The sequence below is a fragment of the Paramacrobiotus metropolitanus genome, unplaced genomic scaffold (genome assembly GCF_019649055.1).
Source record: "Paramacrobiotus metropolitanus isolate TYO unplaced genomic scaffold, Prichtersi_v1.0 Parri_scaffold0000286, whole genome shotgun sequence".
Lineage (NCBI taxonomy): Eukaryota > Metazoa > Tardigrada > Eutardigrada > Parachela > Macrobiotidae > Paramacrobiotus > Paramacrobiotus metropolitanus.
This window is the reverse complement of record NW_026570506.1, coordinates 20,657-44,550: the sequence shown is the minus strand read 5'-3', so window position 1 is coordinate 44,550 and position 23,894 is coordinate 20,657. Positions and strand designations below refer to the sequence as shown.

At 42.7% G+C, this 23,894-nt stretch overlaps 2 protein-coding genes and 1 long non-coding RNA gene across 5 annotated transcripts; 1 reads left to right on the top strand and 2 right to left on the bottom strand.

The window, feature by feature from the left end:
• Positions 1–135: 135 nt before the first annotated feature.
• Positions 136–4,047, bottom strand: LOC129601850 (uncharacterized). 3 transcript variants are annotated; one of them, XM_055500761.1, is made up of 3 exons: positions 3,527–4,047; positions 3,286–3,421; positions 136–602 (listed from the first exon to the last, which is right to left on the bottom strand). In XM_055500761.1, the coding sequence occupies exons 1-3, from the start codon at positions 3,812–3,814 to the stop codon at positions 469–471; spliced, it is 558 nt and encodes a 185-aa protein (XP_055356736.1). In that variant the 5' UTR covers positions 3,815–4,047; the 3' UTR covers positions 136–468. The 3 variants fall into 3 exon arrangements, 2 of the variants coding, with proteins under 2 accessions (XP_055356736.1, XP_055356735.1); XR_008692293.1 differs by having other exon boundaries at positions 3,275–4,047; XM_055500760.1 differs by having other exon boundaries at positions 3,286–4,047.
• Positions 4,048–7,913: 3,866 nt separating this feature from the next.
• On the bottom strand, positions 7,914–9,587 carry LOC129601851 (uncharacterized). The gene is made up of 6 exons (XR_008692294.1): positions 9,470–9,587; positions 9,034–9,177; positions 8,888–8,960; positions 8,544–8,777; positions 8,139–8,403; positions 7,914–8,054 (listed from the first exon to the last, which is right to left on the bottom strand). It is a non-coding gene; the product is annotated as an uncharacterized LOC129601851 (long non-coding RNA).
• A 1,273-nt stretch (positions 9,588–10,860) lies between these two features.
• LOC129601853 (uncharacterized) lies at positions 10,861–23,610 on the top strand. The gene is made up of 7 exons (XM_055500763.1): positions 10,861–11,021; positions 11,447–11,850; positions 12,170–12,679; positions 14,231–15,036; positions 18,400–18,547; positions 20,728–21,406; positions 23,516–23,610. The coding sequence occupies exons 4-7, from the start codon at positions 14,451–14,453 to the stop codon at positions 23,525–23,527; spliced, it is 1,425 nt and encodes a 474-aa protein (XP_055356738.1). The 5' UTR covers positions 10,861–11,021; positions 11,447–11,850; positions 12,170–12,679; positions 14,231–14,450; the 3' UTR covers positions 23,528–23,610.
• Positions 23,611–23,894: the final 284 nt, after the last annotated feature.

Below are 23,894 nucleotides of genomic sequence, written 5' to 3'. Positions count from 1 at the left end.
AAGTACAGTATAAGTATTACGAAAATATCAAGGTTTGCAAACCAAATTATTTTAACAAAAATTAATTAATTGTCTACTTATCAATACGACAATACCTATACGGCATACAACACTTATTGGGTACCCTGTTTCGGCTTTATACTGGTACTGTGACCACGTAACCGGAAATCGATCCGCACAACGTTATCGATTTTTCAGTTTAATTCATTATCCTAAGGATCTAAGCGAGGTGTGAAGTAACCTTAGCTGTAGAATAAACAAGCACAACCGACAAAAATGCCAGGATCACAAAAAAACCACAGCACAAGCAAAAGATACAAATGTCACTGCGCGGACACAAAAACGATAGCCGTACACAACATTTTTGAGAAGTAAATACTGTACGCTTAGTAAAGCAGAATAAAACTCTTTAGTACCCGTATAGTCTTTGGTTTCTCGAATCCGTAGATAGAACACTAGGATAAAACACTATGGGAAATCCTCATCGGATGAACTATGTCCACCGTCGCGCGCTTTAAATAACTGATTGGTACATTGACCAGTTTCCGTGCAATAACGCATCGTTGCTTCGTTGAACTTTGCACACAATGCCGGAATGGAAACTGCAAAAAGGAGGTGTTTAACAGCAAAAGCTGTAAATCAGTTGGGGAACGTAAATGATTAAATTAATACACATATTTAATCTTTGGAATTTTCTAACAGCTATAACTCTCGAAGCGCATGTTGCGCGCACCAACGGTTTTCGCACCAGCGTATACAAATCATCTGGCTACAAAATGTAATAAAACGAAACACAAAATAGGCTTGGAAGTACGCGAAAGTGAAAGGTTCCGCGCATGCGCTGGAATTTGGTATTATGTACCGGGTCACTTCTCCTAAGGAAAATGGCCCGGTACATAGCGTCACTAATGAAATACATACACTGAAACTTTCGCTTTCGCGCACTCCGAATAAAACTTACATGCAGAGACTCAATTTTCAAATACGTAATAAATTTGGGAATTTGGGTAGACTTCAAAGTATGCGAATGCTACCGCCACACTAACGTTTATCGAAAAGAAAGTGAAGTGTAGTTCGATTACTACTCGCTGGTATCCTGTTCCTCTTGCGTGCAAAACTTTTGGCACGTAATGTGATGCGGCACCGATGCCACAGGTGTTTGGTTCAAGGAAATGGCCCGGTACATAGTGTCAAAAATGGGATACATGCACAAAAACTTTCGCATTCACGCACTCCGAATACTTTTCTGTAATACTTTATGTCGGCAACCGGATGTTGCGCGTGCAAACGGTTTTCCGAACAATTTATATAAATCATTTAGCTTTAGAATGACATAAAGTATTACAAAAAAGTGATTCGGAGTGCGCGAAAGCGAAAATTTTAGTGCATGTATTTCATTATTGACGCTATGTACCGGGCCATTTTCCTTAAGAGAAGTGACCCATAATACCAAATTCCAGCACATGCGCGGAAACTTTCACTTTGCGTACTTCCAAACCTATTTGTGTTTCGTTTTTTCACATTTTGTAGCCAGTTGATTTGTATACGCTGGTGCGAAAACCGTTTGTGCGCGCAGCATGCGGTTCGAGAGTAATAGCTGTTAGAAAATTCCAAAAGATTAAATACATTCAGATGTATCAACAGTCTTATTATGAACGGATCTCCAATAGATTTTGCATGTAAACGCGCATACGTCGCAGTATGCAGGAAGACTATTTTAAACGAAACCACAGTTCTGACAGTGTTTTCACATTTTAAGATATCTAACATTTTTGAAATTTGTTTTAAAATTTGAAAAGATGGTGCAATTCTGGTTCGGCGTACAAATGATTTTCATGCTTGCGTGCGTTTATGTATAAAGTTTAAAGAAGATTGGTCCATAATGAGACTTTTGGTACACCTGAATGCATTTAAACTTTCTGAAATTATTGAATTGCCATAACCCCCGGACCGGATCTTGCGCGCACAAACGGCTTCCACTCCACTTAAATTAAATCACCTGGCTACAAAATGTCATAAAACGAAACAAAGATGTGTTTGTGAGTGCGCGACAGTGAAAGTTTTCGTGCATGTACATGAGTTTGGTACCATGTACCGGGTCACTTCCCTTAAGGGATTTGGCCCGGTACATAGTGCCAAATTCGGGCACATCCACGGCAACTTTCCCTGTCGCGCACTCCAAAACCTTTTTTTGCATTGCTTTATGATATGGAGAAAGCTGCGCACACCACGTTTTACCACCAAAGTCTCCGCACACCACCTTTCACCACCACCAGGCTCCGCCCACCACTATTCGCACCACGTTTTGTCTCGGGCCACCATTTTTACGCCACCATTTTTTTATTAAAATCGTCGGCAGTCTCGGGACACCACATTATACTCGTAGTTTCGAAGATATGCGGTGGTCGGTCGTATATACGACTAATATGAGTTATGTTGTATTTTTCGTGTGTGTACAGAAGGTTAAACTTTTCTTAAAATATGTTGTATCTATATTACAATGTTTTGGGTTTTTCAATATAGTGCAAGGCAAATCTATACTATACAGCATGCGTAATGCAAGTAAGTAAGCACAGCATAAACCATAAAGTAAGTAAGCACTTCTTTAGTAGGCAAGCACAGCAAAACACAGGTGGTTGCGAAAGCAGGCAACCACGCGCAAACGAAAAAAGCTTGAGTTCGGCAAGTCTGCAAAACCGAAAAATTCGCAAACTATAACGGAAGGCAGACGAGTTGTATCAAAAAATACCAATTAATAACAATTAATCAATTTTGTTGTTAATAGTGGTGTGCTGAGACTGTGGTGGTGTGCACTCTGCCCTTGGTGGTGTCAGGAGATTTCGGTGGTTTTTGAAAAAAAATTCAAAAATAATAAAAAGTGGTGTGCGGAGCCTGGCGGTGGTGTTTCGTGGTGTGCGGAGACTTTGGTGGTGAAACGTGGTGTGCGGAGCCTTCCCCTTATGATATTTTGGAGCCAAAGGTTTCGTATACATAGGCGAAAAAACCGAATGTGCGCGCAACATCGGGTTCGGGAGCCATTAGTGAAATAAAATTCCAAACGTTTAAACGCGCGGAGGTGTACCAAAAGTCTCCTTATGAACCGATGCTTTTCAAATACTGCACAAAAACACACATTACTATGAATATCGTTTTGGTACCGAACCAGCTTTCAACCATTTTTTTTCAAATTTTAATTAATTTTTAAAATTTTAGAAATTCATCTTAAAATTTGAAAAAAATGATTGAAAGCTGGTTCGGACAAATGAAGACACACGTTTCACGAACCTCCCGATCTGGCGGACGCACTGAGCATGAACATTTTCTCCTCCTTCGTGAATTGATAACCCAGTTCCGTTTCCCAGTCCTCATCATCATCTTCAAACCGCTTTTCCCCCAGCAGCTCCTTCACCTCCCAGGCGCCCTTAAAACGAGGTTTCTTCGATTTTATATTTGAACCGGATGCCCGTGAGACGCCCCGACGTTCTCCTTTCCCTCGATCAGCCCTCGATCTCCTTTCCCTCCTTACCATGCATTTATCACTGGTTCCAAGATGCGCCACGGTCCGATCCTGCCGCGACCGTCCACGGCTCATGGGCGGCGGTATATTCGAGGCCTCGCCAGGCATTTCGGTCACCCAATCATCCTCTGGATCGGGCGTATCAGATTTGCTGGGAACTAGCGCTATCGTCTGCTGATGACGCGGATCCTTCCGTGGACGTCCACGACGGTGACGACGCTTTGCCGGCGGAGCAGGACTTCCCGTATCGAATGACACTTTCGTCGACCAGCGCGCTAAATCCACGGGAGATGCCATTTCTGACTCTTATGGAACCCCGGACAACCTCACTCCGAAATTTATTTTCAGAGTATAAATGTTCGATTTATTTCCGGGAACTGAGTGTAGGAGTAGCTAGCAAAGCAAAATGCAGAGCGCACAGCAGGCCTTCGACATGAAGAAGTTAGTACTGGTTTAAGCTGATTTTCGTAAGAATTCTTGCAGACAAACGGATGTAGACCAAAAATTTACCCTGCAACCTGAGAGAATGACTACATACCGACACTTACCACATAACCGTCGGCCGGGGGTGGCGACCTAGTCGGGTCGACTTCCGCTTCCGGTGAGTAAATGAAGCATTCTCTTACAAACTCCTGTATATCCATCGTACAGCAATTTGTAAGTTTTGACAAACCGATGTTTTTTCTGATGTTTTGTTGGTTAAACGCAGTTGTTTGCTTGGCTTACTAGTTTTATTGCGGAAATCTTTTGCTCCAATAATGGTTTGGAAAGGTATTTAAAAGTCGTGCATATGCTACACGCAAAACTTCCATTTTTTAGATACGCAGAGCAAAAAAGAGCTGTTTTCACTGCCTAATTTTGCGATACGTATCATACGACCTGAAAATATGCACCCACTGTATCTGTACGCTCGGCATCGGATGTGCACACATTGGTCATGTGGTGAGTTTTTGTCGTTAAGATGTGGCAATTTTTTAAAACAATTCCGCCAATATCATCCGTAAACCGTACTGAAGGTCTTGGACCTATTCCTTTATGCAGTCTTCAAGCATTTATTAGGAAACATTCACGCGCGCCGCGCCCTGAGTTGGAATCACCCAAGACTCCTGGTACAGACATCGACGACGGGACATTAGGAGGCTTTTCCTTCAGCTGACTGAAAAAATTCAACTGCTAATTCCCGAAGCTCTGCATCTATGCCTTACCGTCAACATTGCAAAATACGAACTGTGTCTGCGATTGTGCTTTGGGCACAATAAATATCGGCCGACGGGCCGCTAATGACTTATCCCGGCTGTTTTTCTGGCAAAGTCATCGTCTCAACGGATAAATTCAACGTCTTTGGATCTCCTCTACTGCCATCTGCAGTAATCTCGGTGTTTAATTGAAACTTGGACTTGGATCCCTTAACTTGGATCACATAAGTCGGAATACTGAACGTGAGCAACTTGGATTTCCTAAATTGGACTACTTCGATTACTGCCTTATATGGGCTCCCCTTATATTACTATCCCTTATCTGGGCTCCCGAGCAATATGGGCAAACCTCTACATGGGCGGTAACATTATTACTCACACTGTCGCAGCTGTTATCAATGTTATGACTGACTGGAAATTTTGTTTAATTTAAAGTACGTATTTGATAATAAAAAATAATAATCTGATATGAAATTTCGACATTTTTCAGTTTGTTCAGTGGCAAATCCGGTTGAAATTAATGAGAAATATATATAAATAATATATAAAAATATAATTCGGATGTGCAATTTCGGAATTCTTTGGTTTGCTCACTGGTAATCCGGTTGAGAGAAGTAGGTAAGGGACCAGGGTAGTGCTATAAATCCGATAAGTATAATTTGACGGGTACTGCTAACTAGCCGGGAGCCCAGATAAGGGAGAGTAATACAAGGGGAGCCCATATAAGGCAGTATTCGAAGTACTTATTTTGAGGCTTGGATTATGTTTTTTCCAACTGTTTTCTCGCGCTTATTCTTTAGCTATTCTCAGAATATTCTTAAGGTTCTTATAATTCTTCGTTTCTTAGGTTTTCTTAAGTTTCTTAGGATAGAAAAAAATAAACCTAAAAAATTAAAAAAAATTTATGAATTATAAGAACCCCAAGAATAATCTGAGAAGAACAAAAAAATAAGCACGAGAAAACAGTATAAGTAAACGTAATCCAAGCCCCAAAATAAGTAGTCCACTTTAGGAAATCCAGGTTATCCAAGTTAAGTAATCCACGTTAAGTAATCCAACTTATGCAATCTTAACTTATGTAATCCAAGTTTTGGGATCCCAGTAACAGACGCACAACAGGCGCGTGCAGTATTTTTGAGCTGTTTTGGATTTGTACATAAGCTCGATTGCTGCTTATGAATAAGTGTTTCGAAGTGAAGCTTGATTGCTGCTTATGAATGGGGAACCTATGAGCTTTTCGAAGCACTTAGTGTTTCACAGAGCTCATAGATTCCCCATAAAGCTAGCTTGCTGAGTTGACCAATGTCCATCTTTCGCAAGTCAACATCGTTCCACGCGCGCGGACTGTCATCCGACCAAAATCCGTTGTACCTGCAGAAAGAGAAACCACCATGTTAACCGAGCGTCCTGCAATTCCGGTTTCGTCTGGGTGTGCTACAGATAGTGCTACGTTTATCCCACAAAATTGTGGGGAAACCGGGGGTGTCCTGAATAATACGCTCTGAAATCGCACAGAGAAAGAGTTTGGGTTAGGCATATACCACTGGTCCACATATAAAGCTTTTTGCATAAACTTGAAAATGAAGATTCGCTGCATAAACATAAACCCGTGGTATAAACAAACTATGTACCGGATAAACAGAAACCAGATGTTATACACCTAAGTAACCTAACCAACCCCAGCAGATCTTATTCGGAAGTTTCAATACGCGTGGGATACGCCAATGATTGAGCGGGACATTTCCATGTTGATGTCGAGTACAGAAGGAAACGAACGTAACAGGGCTGTCTTGCTGGCTGCACTAAACAAAGACTCTGGAGCCTGGTTGAATGCGTTGCCCGCTCCATGTCTGGGAACATTCCTTAGAGACGACGATGCCGAATCGGTGTCGCATTGCGGTTTGGATTGCCAGTGGTAGTGGCGCACAACTGTATTGCATGCGGTAAGCAAGTGGAAACTAACGGACACCACGGGTTATCCTGCAATAAGTCAACCAAAGGACGATGGGCGCGGCACCAGGAAATGAACAGTATTGCTAAGAATTGTTGTGAAAGTGCCGGTTTTCCCTGTCAACTGGAACCGACCGGCTTATCGAGTAAGGACGGAAAAAGGCCCGACGGGATTACGCTGATTCCAGTCCGCCAAGGGAAACCACTGGTGTGGGACGTAACCAGTTGGTGTGCACGGTCGCAGGCTCTCATGTCACCGGCAGCTCGAAGAAAACTGGATACGTGGCTCAGCTCGCAGAAAATGCCAAGCGCCGGACATATTCGTTTGTGGAAAATGGAAACTTTTTTTATCCTTTAGTGATTGAGACGTTGGGAGTATTTGGCCCCGCTTTCAGTGAACTGTTGCATTTCATGGGCCGTAAAATTCGAGACTTAACTGGAGAAGCGCGTTCTACTGCTTTCATTAAGCAGCGCTTTACTCGCCGTTGTAAAAGGAAATGCTACGGCTGTTTTGAGCACGTTACCTTTTAACCCAAGAGAAGATAGAGATTTTGGTTGTTTTTTTAATGTTTAAATTTTAACTATTAAGTAGTGTACCGGCGCTTGCAGTCATTGTTATCGTGGTGGCTATTGCCTATTAAAGACCTAACCAAGAGTTTGGAGGAAATATAAGCTTTTCCCGTAAATGCTAACAATAAGGTACCAACAGCACGTATGCAGTGCGAAGTCTGCAGAGATGAACGAGTGCACTTCGCTTCGCTTACCACAATGATAATTCTGCTCCTTTCGGTATTTAAATTATTTATAAAAGGAGAAAGGTTAATGCTATATAAATTATATTGATAGTTTATAATTCCGATGGATATTTAGCTTGCATCAGTCATACTAAATGCATGTAGAGCTGTAACTACTGTAGTTTAGCGTGCCATCATAATTATTGTAAGTGTGGCAGTAGGGAGTTTGGTGTAACCCGTGAATCTGTATTTATCGCTGTGTTGGTGCAAAAGAAATTACGGGGCAACCTTGTATATCAAAACGTACAGTTCTATGTGGGGTTGTCATAATACTTTCTAAGCTAGGCCGCTGTCATAAGCGGTTGATATTTATACTGTTCTGTGCCGGGTTCAACTTACTTGGCGAGATATTGTCGGATGATCTGCCACTCTTCCGGGTAAGCAAGAGCAAAACACCAGCGATAACGCACAGCGGGAGGGGGGAAATCATCGGTCCATGGCCCACATGACATGTGGGCCATGGACCGATGCTTTCCCTCGGGGGCACATGAAACTCCGACTGGTCTGCCGCCAGCCGACTTCCCAGTCACAAATTAAACGGGGAACGCAGACCATCGTCCCAATCACAACGGACCGCGCTGCGGAACTGCAGTTGTCCTGAAAATCCAGAGGATAATCATTGATGAATATATCAATTCGCAGTTTGGCAAGGGGCATGACGTTGGGTTGGGAGTGCATTACTTCGTATTGCATCGTATAAAACAGCGTTTGGCCCATTTGCAGTGCATCGACGATCAGTCCTTCACAGTGGGGCTGGAAGTATTTCCGCCTTTCTAGTCCCATACTTGTCAGGGAAAAGAATTTGAGCACCAGGAAAGGCACGCGGATTTGCGCAACTTCCAGGAAATCCTGCACCAGCTGTGCAGCTCTGACTCCCAATCATGGTCCCGTGCTTGGATGGTGACACTTCTCGTCGCGGAAGTGTCCGCCTTGCTTGACACCATCGCTATAATACGTTACGTGACAGTTATGGTCGTCGCTTTGCTAACTGGTGACATGTTCCGTCAGGACGCTGATGTGTTGAATAGTGCGCGGATCGCCCAGTATCAGTCGCCACACTGCACAGACTCTGCAGAATAAACTTACCGAATTTCAGTTTTGCTTCGGGATTCCGTTGTGCTTCGCAGTGAGCGTGAGCGAAATTTCTTAGACCCTCTCGCTGCGCAAAGTTAATGGGAATCCACATTAAAGCGCGATTTCGGCTAAAACAAACCAGCCAACAGAATCGAATTTTAAACTTTACTGCAAGTAAACGGAACTCTCTGGGCTCCATTAAATATCCAGAGAAATAAGGTCCATAACGGCGCCCGCAGTCGCAAACTACAAGTTACAACCAAAACGCACTAAAAAGTTACAGAGTACTTTAAAGTCATTCGGCTCTATATCCAGTTTCACTATTCAGTATAACATATTAACATTGCGGCATTTACCGCATGGCTTGGGCTTGTGAGTGGAGGTCCAGATCTTCCAGGATCTCCGTTAAAAGCATGGATGGTAAGTCACCTAAACATAAAGGGCTGTATGTTTACAAACATAAACATAAAAGGCTGTACGGATCAGCGACTGGACTCGATACTTCCAGGATTCCAGGCACGTGTGTGGATATAATGTACATTTCGCAGCCCACAACGAAATATAGCAGAATGGCAGGGCGAAAGCGAAACGGTCCGTCGTGTTCATCGCGGAGTGCTGCGAATACTATCCATTTCCTGATAGATTTCTGCCATAGAAAAGTAACCTAACTTTATCGAAGCCGGAACAAGAAATCAGACTGTTGCTGAACTAAGGAGATACTATTTCCACGCACTGAAAAGTGCGGCCTTAAAACGAACTGCATTAATCTAGAGCAGTTTCACTCCGTTTATATCGTCCATCAGATTGATTAAGTAAAAGCATCCCTATCCTTAGTTCTAGTCGGATGCAGAGGATAATACTTGTAGCTTACGCGTTGGTTTACCAGATCAGGAGCGAAACTTCGGGAAATATAAATTTTAAACGGTATCCAGACAAACCTTCACTTTCTGGAACAATCCTGGAAAACAAATCGTCGCAAGTGGACAAAATTCGCCAGATGGGATTGAACACAGAAGGGCCTTCTGCATGCGTTCGCATTGGTAGAGATACTCGTACATTCTGAAAACTGGCAACTGCAAACTGTCTTAATTGCTTAATTTAACTTAACTGCCAAATCGGAAAGCTTGATTAGTGATTAACGACAGTACTCACGTAACCGTCGGCCGATGGTGGCGCTACTTTAGTCAACTCAACTTCCGTACACTATACAGAACGATTGATAATAACTGAATTTTGTCGGAGTGTTTGCAGTTCTTGTCTGCATGCTTCCTTTCGAATCTGCGGACTTTCGTAGATTGTAAGCCGTAAGACAATTACACAGGAGGCTCCGATTGGGATGACACAGGTTCATCCCAAGTGGTCAAACGCAACAACGTAACTCACGGTATGTTTAATGACAAGAGCAATGCAAGAAACGGTGCCAGGTTGTAATTATAGGCAAGGTTTAAACAACAGGAAAAATGTCGATGCAAGCTGTAGCAAGCGAATACTAAATTGGATTCAAGAAATTCACGAGAAAGAAAAAAAGCCGGTAAAATGATAAGTCATAACGCGATAGAACGACGAATCATAACTGGGTAGTCAGCTTTTCGGTTGTACAGGTATCGCTACAGTACCTTATGGAAGTAACCACAAATACAAACAATTGCTATTTTTACCTCGATAACCAATTGGGAATTGATCAGCGGATTAATGGATGCGGTTTCTCAGACTGTCCTTTCCCCAAATCGTAATAGGCGCGGGCGACCAAGTTCTTACTTGGTCGTCCGCGCATGCTATGACCGTGTTGTTCCGAACAAGAAGGTCACCGCAGTAAGTAAGGTGTCAATTAAATCCGTTTTTGTTATGGTGTCTTCGAAGATACATGCACCTTCATTGCATGTATCCAAAGAAAACGCATTCATCTTCCTCGAGTGCATCCGATGAAGGTACACGCTGGTCCAAAACCAAATTACATTATCTGCAATAGATACATGTACCCTCATCGGATGCACCTGAAAAAAAGATTCAGTTTCCTCGTGTGTATCCGATGATAATACACGCTGGTCCGATATCTAATTCAACTATCTGCAATAAAATTAAAATTGATTCGTATATTTTTAAAGTTTACGTATATAAGAATAATTACAGTATTGTGAGGAAATTAGTATATTTGCATTCTTACTGCGCATTAATTTTATGTAAGTGAAAGCGCATACTGTATATCAGTAGTGAACACCATAACCCAGCAACATTTGTTTGCAGTAAACACAAGCGTAGTGAAGAATGTAAAGGACGAAAATATGGAAAGAGAATGACGTTAAACAGTGCAAACCACCTGTGATTTATTTATGAGCACACACATACCATATGGCGAAAAAAACGCTCTTAATCTGGAGGGGATGCGCCCCCCTCTCGCTACGGCCCTGCTGATATGATCGCTTTCTGGCTTTTCAATAAGAAAACTTCCAACACATTTTGACCGGGAAGTTCCTCTGGGTAAATTTCACGGTATGTAACGAACATTAATCCTAACTATCGATATCATTGGCTGTATCCTTCCATTCTACACTTGTGGCACTGATGTACCTGAACTATAATGCGACGAAAGTTGCACAATTTACATGTAATGCGAAACTGTCCCATATCAAAACAGAATATTGTCACAATTGATCCTGATTGTGATCCTCAAATAATCCCAGAGCCTGGATCCCAAGAATAAGGATGTTTTAAACCACGATCAGATTGAGGCCCAACCGGAGAACATACTACACTGACGCATGCATGCAGCGTTAAGCTGGGCACTTGAATGAACATGAACAAAGTACAACCAATCATTAACGACAATCTAGTGGGGTACGCCCCTGCTCGTTATAATATACCGTACTACTGGTAATACATGTAATTAAATTTTGCTGGTAGGTTGAAATTTGCAGATTTTCGTGGATTGCAAGCACGAATCCTTTTTCATGAAACCGATCCTTTATCTGCAGACTTTTCGGTAAACCACTATATTTTGATTCCGGTCACCCGGAGTTTGTGGGGAGTAAAGCCGTTGATCGCACTCTGACAGAGCTTATTGGCGAGTTGCAGTATGCTCCACAACGCCAGCTTCGCAATCTTTCACTGATGTTACTTCTTCTCCGTTTTATGGCTGGAAGTATTATTGCGGACAACGGTTGATTGGCCCAGTTTGTGTGGTTTTGAACCTGTCAAGTCCGTAAAATCAGCCGGGAACATCTTGCGTCGGTTGCAGTTGTGGATGATAAAATGTACAAACCTTGTGGATGATAAAATGTACAAATGTTGTGGATGATAAAAATTTTGGAAACGCTATTCGGTGCGGAAACAGTGTAAAAGATTATCACACGTTGGATATTTTAATATTCTTGCTATTAAAAATTTAAAACGCAAAAAACCGATCCAGAGGTGGTGGGGCGGTGCCGCCCCTGAACATTTTCTGCCATAACTCTTATAGCCTACATGTTATTAAAAAACAGTATGTGTAACAAGCTCAGCCGGTATCTGCAGTGCTCGATTTAATGGCATTTTTTGAATAATTTTTTGATAGCGCGTTGATTTGTTGTGAAATTAATTGTAAGTTTGATTTCTCACAAAACGCGTTCAAAGTCTACCGTGTTTTGTTGTGCTGTGTTCAGTACAGAAAATCGTCAGCTGGAACGCTAAGCAAATGTAAGGACAAGGGCTGGAGAGTGGAAACGCCAGACGCACACGCCGTAAGCAAAGACAATAGCCGTCGGTCAACTAAGTTATCGCACCATCCTATCACTAATTGATTCGGCTCAGCATTCCTTTGGAACGGCTGATCACTTGACCTGCTCTAACAGTAGCTCCACATCAGAATTCCATCCATCGCTCTTGACCATAAAAGACCGGTTTTATAACCCGAATAGTCTAAAACCAGCGATGCTCACACATGCAGAAAGCCCTTCTACATGCATTCGCGTCTGACGAATTTGTCTACTTGCGACGGTAACTGTTTTCCATTACTACAGTGTATGAGAAGGTGACGGTTGTTTGGATAGCGTTTAAAACTTATATTTTCCTGACGTTTCGTTCCTGATCCTGTAAACCATCGTAGCGCACCATCGCGTAAATCCTTCTAGGGATATTTTTACTTCATTAATCTGATGGAGGATTTAAACGGGGTAAGACTGCTCTAGAATAAATGCAATTTTGTTTTAAGACTGCATTTAAGTTTTAAGACCAATCCTACTAGAACGGTCGCCATGGTCCGAGATCCTCGATTTACCACTGGCCATACCACCCATTACCACAAACAGTGTGACCGCGAGGGCGAGTTTTTATTTTGTTGGTGGCTATTGCCAATCAACATAAACAAAAAATGTTAACTACCTAGTACCGGGTAGAATGACATCCCGTGTGAATGCAAACGCCATTAGATGCTAAAATCTTTGTCAAAAAATTTTTTGGAACAGTTATCCGGAAACAATCGAAACTCAGAAAGAGCCAACCCACAGGCCATACCAGCCGAAGGTCATACCACAGGCATCTGAGGCGAAGCCGAAGATGACTCTAGTTATGTAATATTGTGAAAGGTTGGGAAATGTGGATTGGCCACTTTGAAAAAATTGGATGTTGCGTGCAGTGCAGGGGAAAGCACTAGTGTTAAACTCGAACGCATAGGACGTCCACCGGAAGTTCTGGGAGTCTACATATATGTAGACTGCGAGAGCAAGAGCTGCGCTCCGGTCTGCCAGTGCCCAGTTTGGTGCATTTTCGGATTTTCCAATATTTTATTAATAATAATATTGTTATTACATCGAGAGCAGACAACCCGATCAATGGGACTTCGTTGTCTGGTAGACACAAAAGTAAAAACAATACCCATTCGGAGAGCAGATTTAAAGAACCACCCTACCAACACTTTTTGAATGGTTAGGTTTAATGGCTTATTGTCTACAGATACAAGGAATCACTCCTTATCAAGATCTATAGACAATTCAAACAAATAAAAAAGTGCAATAGCTTGCGTTTAATGGAGTCACGGTATGCTTCCGATGCGCAACATGAGCCATCATGTACATATACCTGTTTGAAAAATAACCGGAAATAATTATTAATAGTTTGCAAATTAACATAAAGCTGACAGCACTCCAACCAACAAAGACAAGGAATGTTTTACCAGTGTCCGGTTGTCCGGTAATAGAGTATTTTAGGCAGCGGTTATCTATCCAAATGCAACGGGGAAACGCGATATGTGTTGTGGGTACAATCCCTGAAATAGCATTGAAAAAGTGTTTTTGTTATAAAACTCTTTTTTCTAGTACTCAGTTTGTACTTACATGACGATATTTATTAAATGCTTTGACACACGGTTATCTTTAAATACCTAAAAGCTGCAAAGTCCTAAAAGTTTTCAGCTTGTATAAGCAACTGAATAAAGGCCACTTGAGTATATCCATAATCGAGGCCAAGGCCCTCAAACAGCCAAATCTACAGATACGGTAACTGCGGCAAATTAACACTAGAAAACACTAAAAGATAGTAAGGTCACAACATACGTCTACAATTCTAAAATATTAATAGTGCACGGCTATTCTGTCGATCTTAGTGCGCTAAATTGTCAGAAATCTGTTTAAACTGAGTAAACAGGTGCAGGTGCAAGTTTAGTTCCGACGGTTCTTCTAAATTATCGTTCGTTAATTGTTGTTGAAGTCTGTATTTCTTTGTTATAGCACAAGATGGATTCCCGACCAGTGTTTCCGGCATTTCGACGGCTTTTGGTTGACAAAGAGTCGACCAACTACCAGAACAGCGTAGCAGTGCGGATGGACATCGGCACCTGCTGTGGGATACATCCTGGACATCCAGGGTGACTACGTGTTGGTCGACTTTAATTGCTCCAAAGCGCCGGCGCGCCGTATCCATGCTTCACATGTGTGGCCGCTACAATTCATGTCCGCCAGTCTGCTTTGCGACCAGTATCGCAACATGGCCGTATTTGTGGCTCTCCGCGACCACCACGACGCCGCTTTCCGCTTCCGTCCGGCCACGGTGCTGAGCATCGTTCGAGAATGCGCGATGTATGTCATCAGCACGACCGTACCGGGAACTGGAAGCGATGCAGCGCCGGGTACGCAGTGCCTGGCCGTTGTGGACCGGGGTCAGATTATGCACCGGTGGCCATTCAGTGAAGCGCCCTTACTCGCTAAGTCAAGCGGGATTCTTTACACGCGCCACGAAATTCTCCTGGGCCCGGCACAATTCCCTTATGACACAGTAACGGACGCGCGGCGGTTTGTGGAAACATTTGGCCAACTGTACACGGCGCATCCATCGCTGATGGACATGGAGGACAGCTGCCGTTTCGACATGCGAGTCAGCTCCGATCGGTACACCTTTATCGTCGTGGGCGGTCAGAAGGACACCGCAACCATTAACTGGACAGTGGAGACATTGCGGAGGATTCTGGAGAAGCATGCCACCTTTCGTGCCATCCTGCCAGCAGTGAATATGGACATTACCGAAGGCTGCCTCGAGGGTTTGGCTACACAATAAATCAATTAGAATACCTCCTGCAGCTTTATATAGCTACAGAAAATTTGCAATCATTTAATGGAAAATCTTACACTTTTTCCGGAAAAACGCTGGCTGGCTTCGCGCAAAAACTGGCATCTGATGTAATTTTTGGCCCGACACTATGCTTTTACTTGTACAAAACTGACCCAGTTTAACTGCTTTCTAGAGCTTCTACATTAAGGATTTCATCTTTTTTGGTTCTTGGGTTTTTTAGTGACCTCCCCTCCCATAGAAGTGGAAATTGTCTATGGACATCTGCTTTTGAGGCTTTCAACTGAATTTTGCGGCCCTTCACTGCGCTCCGCTCAGTTAAAAATCATCGGCAAGCAGTTCCTATCGGAAATGACCTAAATTTCGCAAGATCTGCTGAATTTTTTATATAAATATAACGGCTCTCCTCTTCACAGGCGAATTTAACTTAGGCTGTAAGCCACTGAGAATTCAAGGATCCAAAACGGTGAAGTTACCTGATATAAGCACTGGTTCAATTTTTCGAAATGGCTACGCGCGCGACTATCGCTTGCAAAATCAAACGACTGCGCGCGCGAGTTAGTGAAACTAGCTCCTCGATTTGTATACTGTAGTATCTCTTTAATTACCACAGTATCAGAGCTACCACGGTATTGCTAACGGCAGGTACACACGATAAAAACCCAGTTCAAATATTTTAATGTTGTAGAAAGTAATTTCTTCCACATACTCGTATGTCGTGCTATACAGGACAAGCTAAGTCAGCATGATTTGATGAATGAAGTTTATTGTCCTTGCCACATCCCGCCGCAGTGGCAAATCTAGGGGGGTTTCTAAGGGGGAGCCAGAGAATTCAGAGTATTCTTCCGCTTTTTCGACGACCTCCGCCGTGAAAAAAAAATTCACAATGTGCCCCCCTCCTGCGAATTTTTTCGACGTCCGAGTTACGGGGTGGGTTGCATTTGCCCTGGAGCCCTCCCCCACCCCCCCCCCCTCAAAACTCGCCATTGCTTCCGGCACAATCAACCAAGTCAGTAGTCTTCGCTGTTGTAGAGCCACACTGAGCAACTACACCGGTACCGTACTAGTTGCTAGTTTGGTTATAATTGTCCCTCTGAAACAAATTCGACTCTTCTTAAAACAAGGGACTGTTAATTTTTATGTCATACGAGGCAACTGTAAAAGCATCTGGTAAAAATTGACCAGACTAGTTTTCACAAACTCAAGAGAAAACGCAAGGACATCCAACTCATCCGCACCACGAAACTTTCCCTGTTTCCTATAAGACTCTGTCCGCCTAATGTGCAAAAAGGGAGTCGAATACTGCCCAAACCGGAAAGATGAGCCGGTCGCATATACAATCAACCACAACGGCTCTCGAAAGTGGTTGCAACGCTTACGTTCAACTGAAGCTTGTTAACGGTATGACGGAAATCGAATATTTGCCATCTGTGGACGATAGCTCACCAGTATTGCTCAGCATATTATAACAGCAGCCGGTTTGACAATGCTGTTCTAGTGGGTTGGTTAGTTTCAACCTTACCATTGTTTGTCGACTCTTAATGTGGAAAGGTTTGGACGTTCAACAGCGGTGCTGACCGGGAGCTGACTAACGTGTACACGGTGACGGCGGCTGGGATGCCCGCTCATCCAGTTGCGGTTAAGCGGCACGCCACAAGGTCATTGCCAGAGTTTACTACTCGTACGGCCGTTTAGGTGAAACACTATGATAAGTAAATGGGCGATGGTCGTTTAAGTAAAACACTCGAGATAACATTTCCACAAACCGATTTTCTCGGGAATTTTCACCTCAATCGATCAAACGAGATGTACACTTTACAGAGTACTTGAAATTTTTAAAAGAGCCTGAACCGCTTTCTTGTAAAATGCGTCGTAAAGAAATCAGTGACGAAAGTGTTTTAGCCACGCCACGACTGCCAATGCATTACGCTCTACGCATTATGCTCAAATATTTGCAATCATGCCATACATGGACGGCTGTACCATCGCCGTGTAAGAAGTTTATTTAGACCAAATTGAATTCAGTTTGAAGACACCAACTTCAAAGAAACGAAGAAAACAACACATTGGAACATAAATTTACCTGAACTGAAACAACAGCCGCACATGTGAGATGGCGACAAATCTTTGAGCGTAGTGCAGTGGCACTCGTGGCGTGGCTAAAACGCTTTGGTCACTGATTTCTCTACGACGCCTTTGCAAGAAACGGTGCAAGCTCTTTTAAAAATTCGCGGGCGCAGGAAGAAAACGGGTTTGGCGAACCGGTTGCTTTTGGGTTTACAGAGAATGAACAAGCGGTTACATTCGAACTGCTGCTTGGCACGGTCCGTAAACCACTACCCCCGGCAGCAGCGGCTGTTGAGACCTTCTCTTAAGTACTCACTTTTAAAAAATTTGAAAGCAGTTTTTACAGTACATAAGTTTACCGTCTTTCAAGATCTCGGGCTCCCAGTGCGTGTCCCTCTCAAGCGTTTTAAATTCGCCTGTGCATAGATAGATTAAACCATTTTTATTAAAAGAAATTCAACTTGTTTAATTTGTATGCGAAGCAAGTTGCCGAGTCAAAAATGCTGAGCGTTTTCGCTAGAAATTTCTTGAAATTTATGTTGAAAGTAGTAAAAAATTTCCGAATATTTTGCAGTGAAGTTAATAGACAAGAAGCAGTGCTGTTAAATGTACCGACTCTACAGAGTTTAAGAAAAGGCGCATTACGTTTTTACTGCGGCAGTTGTTGAAACTTCTATAAAAATTAATACATTTACACGAACGTCTGGTTCAAGTAGTTCTTGGAGCGTGACAAACGCTAAAGGTCTTTAGAAAAACGTGAAAATGAAAAAGAATAACGTACTGCAACATAAGTAAAACAAAATCCTGAGAAAACATAAGAACGCTAAAAATCTTAAGAAAAACGTCAAAATTTTAGAGAAAAGTCTTAAGAAAAACATTAGAAATACGAGAAAAGATAAGAAAACTTCGGAAACCTAAAGTGTTCGAGGAACAGTAAATAAAAGTTTCTGCTTAAGAGAAGCATACCGAAATGCCCGTGTGCCGAAGTGTCCAATGCCGAAATGGTCGGAAATGGTATTCAGTAGAGTAGTCGCTAATTAATAGCATAGTTATTTGATAATGTGTGTATTGTGGGATACTGTGGACCCATGCCTATATTCCCATGTCCCAATCCACTGCTGACTACCATTAAAGAGCTTCTTTTGCGCGAGGTCAACTGCTAGTAATTGGTATCGAATAACAATATGCTGTGTTTAAAGTATTCACCGTTGAAAAAAACCCGGAGACCCCCTTTAATTTCGCCACTCGTCTGTTTAAATTCTTTTAGGATCTGGGAGCTCCGTTAGAATTGATGACCAAAAACCAAACGATTCGGGCACATTTTGTAGAGCTGCTTGCTTATGCCATCTGCCACACATACTCTTGACCGAAGTTCTGGAATACCTGGACGTGCATGCACAGGCCCAGGCCAGCCGGTAAGTCATATTTGGACAATATTATAGAAATTCCGCAGATGGTAAACCTAATTCGAAGTCGTTCTTTTCCCGCAGCCTATGTTGGTTGCCCTTGGGCTTTTCTGTCGCACTATGATCGGCGAAATATTGAAGTAGCATAGTGAATATTTTGCCGCAAACCAGCTCGGTGGCTATTTCGCCGCACCCACACTGTCTCTTTAGCTAAATATTCCACATATTGATTGTTTGCACAAATATTTAGGAATATTAATCAGGTTTTGACATTTTTATGTCATTTCTTAAGCTTTCTCCTTTATATAAATTTTTATGTTTTCCTTATATTTCCTATGTTATCTTAGGTTTTCTTATGGTTGCGTATATTGTATAATGCTGATATATTTTCGATTATTTCTTACATTATCTTATGTTCCTTATGGTACCTTATGATATCCTGTGTTTTCGTATCTTATCTTATGTTCGTTTGTTTTCCTATGGTTTCCTGGGTCTTATCTGGTTTTCTTATGTTACCTCGTGTTTTCTAATTGTTCTTTATGGTTTTATCGGTTTTTAAATTTTTGAGTGTTTCTTATGTTTGCGTGTGTTTTTTTTTACATTTTCGTGGTCTTCCTGCGTTTTCTTATGTATTCTGGTTTTTTCTTAGGATATTTTTTCTTTGTTGTTCGAAATTGGTCTAGGTTGTCCATGTTTTTTGGCCTGGTTTCTAATTTTCATAGTAAATTTGAAAAAGCTTGTAACGGCAAACAAGTTTCTTTGTGAAGTAGTAAGAAGCAAAATAGCCAGCGAGCTATCTGGCTGCGCGTACTGCGGTAAAAATTAATAACCTGAGGGCCCATGCTCAAACTCGGACTTGGACTCGGACTTGGAATACTAAAACTTCGACTTCACTTGGACTCTAAAACTTGGACTTCACTTGCACTCTAAAACTTGGACTTTATGACTTGGGCTTGGAATAGGCGTTTCTTATGTTTCTTACGTCTTCTTACGTTTCTTCATGTTTTCTTAGGTTTCTTAAGGGATTTGGCCCGGTACATAGCACTAAATTCGTGTACATTGACGGGATTATTCGCTTTCGCGCACTTCCAAACACTTTTTTGAATTGCTTTTTGACATTATGTAGCCAAATGGTTTGTATACAGAGGCGTGAAATCCATTTTCTCGCGCAACATCCGGTTCGGGAGTTATGGCTATTAGAAAATTCCAAAAAGTTTAAATGCATTCAGGTGTACCAAAAGTCTCATTATGGACCGATCCCTTTCAAATTTTGCACGCAAATGCACATAACCATGAAGAGTGTTCTTACACGGATCCAGGCTTACACGATTTTTTTCGAATTTTAAAATGAATTTTAAAATTTTTGAAATTCATTTTAAAATTTGAAAAACATACTAGAACAGTGGATCGGTGTAAGAACGATCTTCATGGTTATGTGCATTTACGTACAAAATCTGAAAGGGATCGGTCCATAATGAGACTTTTGGTACACCTGAATGCATTTAAACTTTTTGGAAATTTCTAACAGCCATTACTGCCGAACCGGATGTTGCGCGCAAAAACGGACTTCACGCCTCTGTATACAAGTCATTTGGCTGTAAAATACCATATAGCAATGGAAAAAAGTGATTGGGAGTGCGCGATAGCGAAAGTTCCCGTGGGTGTACACGAATTTAATGCTATGTACCGGGCCAAATCCCTTAAGTTTCTTATGTTTCTTTGGTTTCTTAGGTTTCTTAGGTTTCTTAGGTTTCTTAGGTTTCTTAGGTGTCTTAGGTGTCTTAGGTGTCTTAGGTTTCTCAGAATACCAAAGAATACCTAGATTACCTAAGAAATGTTAGTAACCTCAGAAACCTAAGAACACCCAACAAACCTAAGAAACCTAAGAAAACCGATGAAGCCTCAGAAACCTAAGAAACCTGGGAAAACATGAAGAAACGTAAGAAGACATGAGAAAGGACTATATCCAAGTCTAAGTCATAGAGTCCGAGTTTCAGAGTCCAAGTGAAGTCCAAGTCCAAGTTTTAGTAGTAAAAGTCCGAGTCCAAGTCCGAGCTTGAGCGCGGGCCTAACCTGAGGGCGAGGGCTATCAGACCCCTTTATTTGTATAGCGTACAAGAAACTTAAACTTGACCACAGATCAACGGCATTCTGTTTACGTGCTGCGGCACTTTCCTTTACATGTACAGAGTTTGCGCGTTGTGGCAAGAAATACTGGGCTATTCCCGCGCGACACCACACATCTGTCTCTCATCGGAAAATTTCACCTGCACCCCGTACGGTGAGCATAATTGTTGCCGGATCGCCATGATGTTGGTGGGGAGACTCACTGGCCGTACCAAGAGTGTTACGATCACCGCCCGCGCCCTCGACTGGACGGCGGAGCTATTTAACTGGCACATCGCACGCTGGTTGCCGGAATTCCTGGAGGTTATGGACATCAAGTTGCCTTTCTTTGTGATGAAATCCTTCTGTCTGACATACATGGTTCCAGAAGTTTTGAATGCCTTCGAGCAGTGCTGTAACCAACTAGTTCTTGATCAATTGACCATGCGTGAAGGGCTTTTCGGGGAGATGCGAGCGGAAGTGCTAACTTATCGGCGGTCTATTCCCTTACCTGACCGCGAAAGACGCTTCGCTACAGCCGAAGCCAGCCTTGTAACCGCGCAGTCGGTTGTGGATGGGACGCTGATCTGCCCGCCCCGATTATTCTGCAAATGGCGGGACGGTTGGGAGCACATCTTCCACAGATTTATGTGGGCCATGGATGGATCGCTCCCTGCGGCCACGGCCCACGTGTACGCCAGAGTGGAGGTTGTGCGCACTCGCTGGCGCAACACGCTGGCCTACCCGGATGAATGGCAGACGGTACGTTTATTACCTGTGGTACAACGGTTATGCAACAGCTTAAAACAACATAATTTTACAACATGAAAATTTCATTTAACTTTTCTGCTCCTTCCATCGTTCCCAAAACTGATGCAGCGTTTCCTCGTTGTATCACTAGTGACAGTCTTTGACGTAGAAATTCATGGGAACGTCTTTCGCCTGTGTGTTGCTCCAGTCGTTTGCCCAATTCTTTAATGATGGCAATGGCTGACGGTCCCCATGGGCCCATTGTTTCGAAAGCAATTGGAGAAAAAATGTATCTGCCGTTTAAGTACGAGTACAACTGAGACTTCTTCTGTTCTGCTTCCACCGCAGCCGCACTTGCGTGAGTTGCTGTTTTCTTGATGTGAGAAGGGGCAACAGTGTCTACGCAAGTGAAATCCCACGCTAAACACAACCCTCTCTGCCAGGCAAAAGTTGTGCATCCGTCAGGGCGTCGTTCAGACGTATGCGACGTGCCACGTGGCTCCAGTTTTGCCGGAATCCCAGCTGAAACACACGCGCGACAAACGATGTCGTTTAATCCACCATGTCGTGGGAGTCTACCAGCAGAGAACGCGCAAGACAGACCATGGTGTCCGTATTTGTCTACATGCTTTTGGCACTTCATGCATTCGTGGGGTTCACATATTGCAATCGTGGGGTTCACATATGGCAGACCATCCGCGGCTTCCTAAAAAGGCAAGTTAATTGCAGTGCTGGCACAGGAAACTGCAATGCGTTGGATATGGTTGACGGTTTTCATCCCCTGCAGGTTCAGTGGATTCAAGCCGGATGGAAGTGCGCAAACGTGGAACGATGTCGACTTGAGAACAGTAGATCTCGGCCAGTTCAGCAAGCTGGCACTGTGGGGAATCTATGAGATATTCAACGTTTAATAATATTCTAGTTATTACACCCGCCATCATCTTCAATACATATTGCGATTGAAAACTTAACCTATGGTTTTGAATGGTATTAACGATTTTGAATGCTGTTTAATGCTTTAAAATTGATCATTCTTTGGTTTTTGATTAGTGCAAATCTTCGCAAGCGCATTGTTTTGCGTATTGGCTGCTGCCCAATAAAGACCATAAAAATTCCTTATGCATAAATAGCAACAGTTTCTACTCCAAAAAGGTCAACGAAAAATGCTCGCGGTCGTGCCGTGTGCGTCTTTCTCATTATATGAGAGGTACTATCATTGACAAATTTTCACTCCGTCTTTTTAAAAGTGTTTGAAGTTTTCTCAAATTAATGGATCTAATTCAGCACTTTCATGCGTTTACAGTACAGGAGAGGTGTTCGTGGAACATAAAATATGATGGACAGGAAAGTGATTTCCATGGATAGAAAGTTTACTCTTAAAGAAATTACTTTCCTGTGCAAGCGAATGGTCTTTTAAGACACGCAAATTGTACTTACGATCGCAGCCGTACACAATCTTCCCTGGACAATGTGTGGCGATGTGCGTGCACTCTGTTTGTACATTTTTGCATGATCTCGGACCTTCATCAAGTTATATACTAAGTTTTAATGGTTATATATGTAAAACTTATTTTACATAATTATACTAAGTTGTACATAAACTAAATTTTACATATCCTAAATTTTTTGAAAAATTTACATTACTTACGTCTAGGTAAGCATACTTGTACTGTTGTACAAGTAAACAACTGCCTATCCCGTGTTGTTGTCCAGTTGTCCTTAAAGGCACACGCACGTCTTGTGCAGCGCGGTACACGGAAACCGAAAGGATAAACTCTTCTTGTGAACATTTCGCTTTGGCTGCCTTAGGTTAAAAAGCCCTAGGTGTTCAAATAAACACCGCATGACGATGTTGACAAGTAACACCGGGATTGACCTTTACACGCTGGATCAGTTAAGATGCTAGTCCGAAGATTAACACATAATGCTGGGATCACCTAGGAGTTTTTACGGCCCTGCGGATGATCAAAATCAACTACATAATATTTATATTTGCCAAGACGTCGTTTATCGATATCAGTTTTTTTACGCCGCAGGTTACTGTCGAATGTTTCTTGTTGCTACCTTAATTAAGGTCATTCATCACCATAAACCATCAGCAGCCTGAAATATCTTTTGCAGTTCGTGCAATAAGGGAGACACTCATACTGGCCGCCCGGGCTTTTATTTGCTGTTATTTGCTGCCGCCTATCTCGGAAGCAGTGTTGTCGTGTTCCCGTCCCGGGTTAAATGTTATGTTTGAGACGGAGGATCATGTTCGCGTTCTGGCAAAGCCTGGCGCAACATAACCTGACTGCATCAAGAGCGGGCCGCTCTTCATGCTGGCGTGCGATGCGGCGAACATGGCCGCGTGATCGTGAGGACACCGGCCGGTTAGCAACACCGACTAACCCGCCGCAGCAACCGCCAACATTACTGCTTTGTCTAATTTAGCTTTGAACGCACTATTTACTTTTATTCGGCCTCAGCCAGAATAAATAAAAATTCGCCTGCGCAGGTT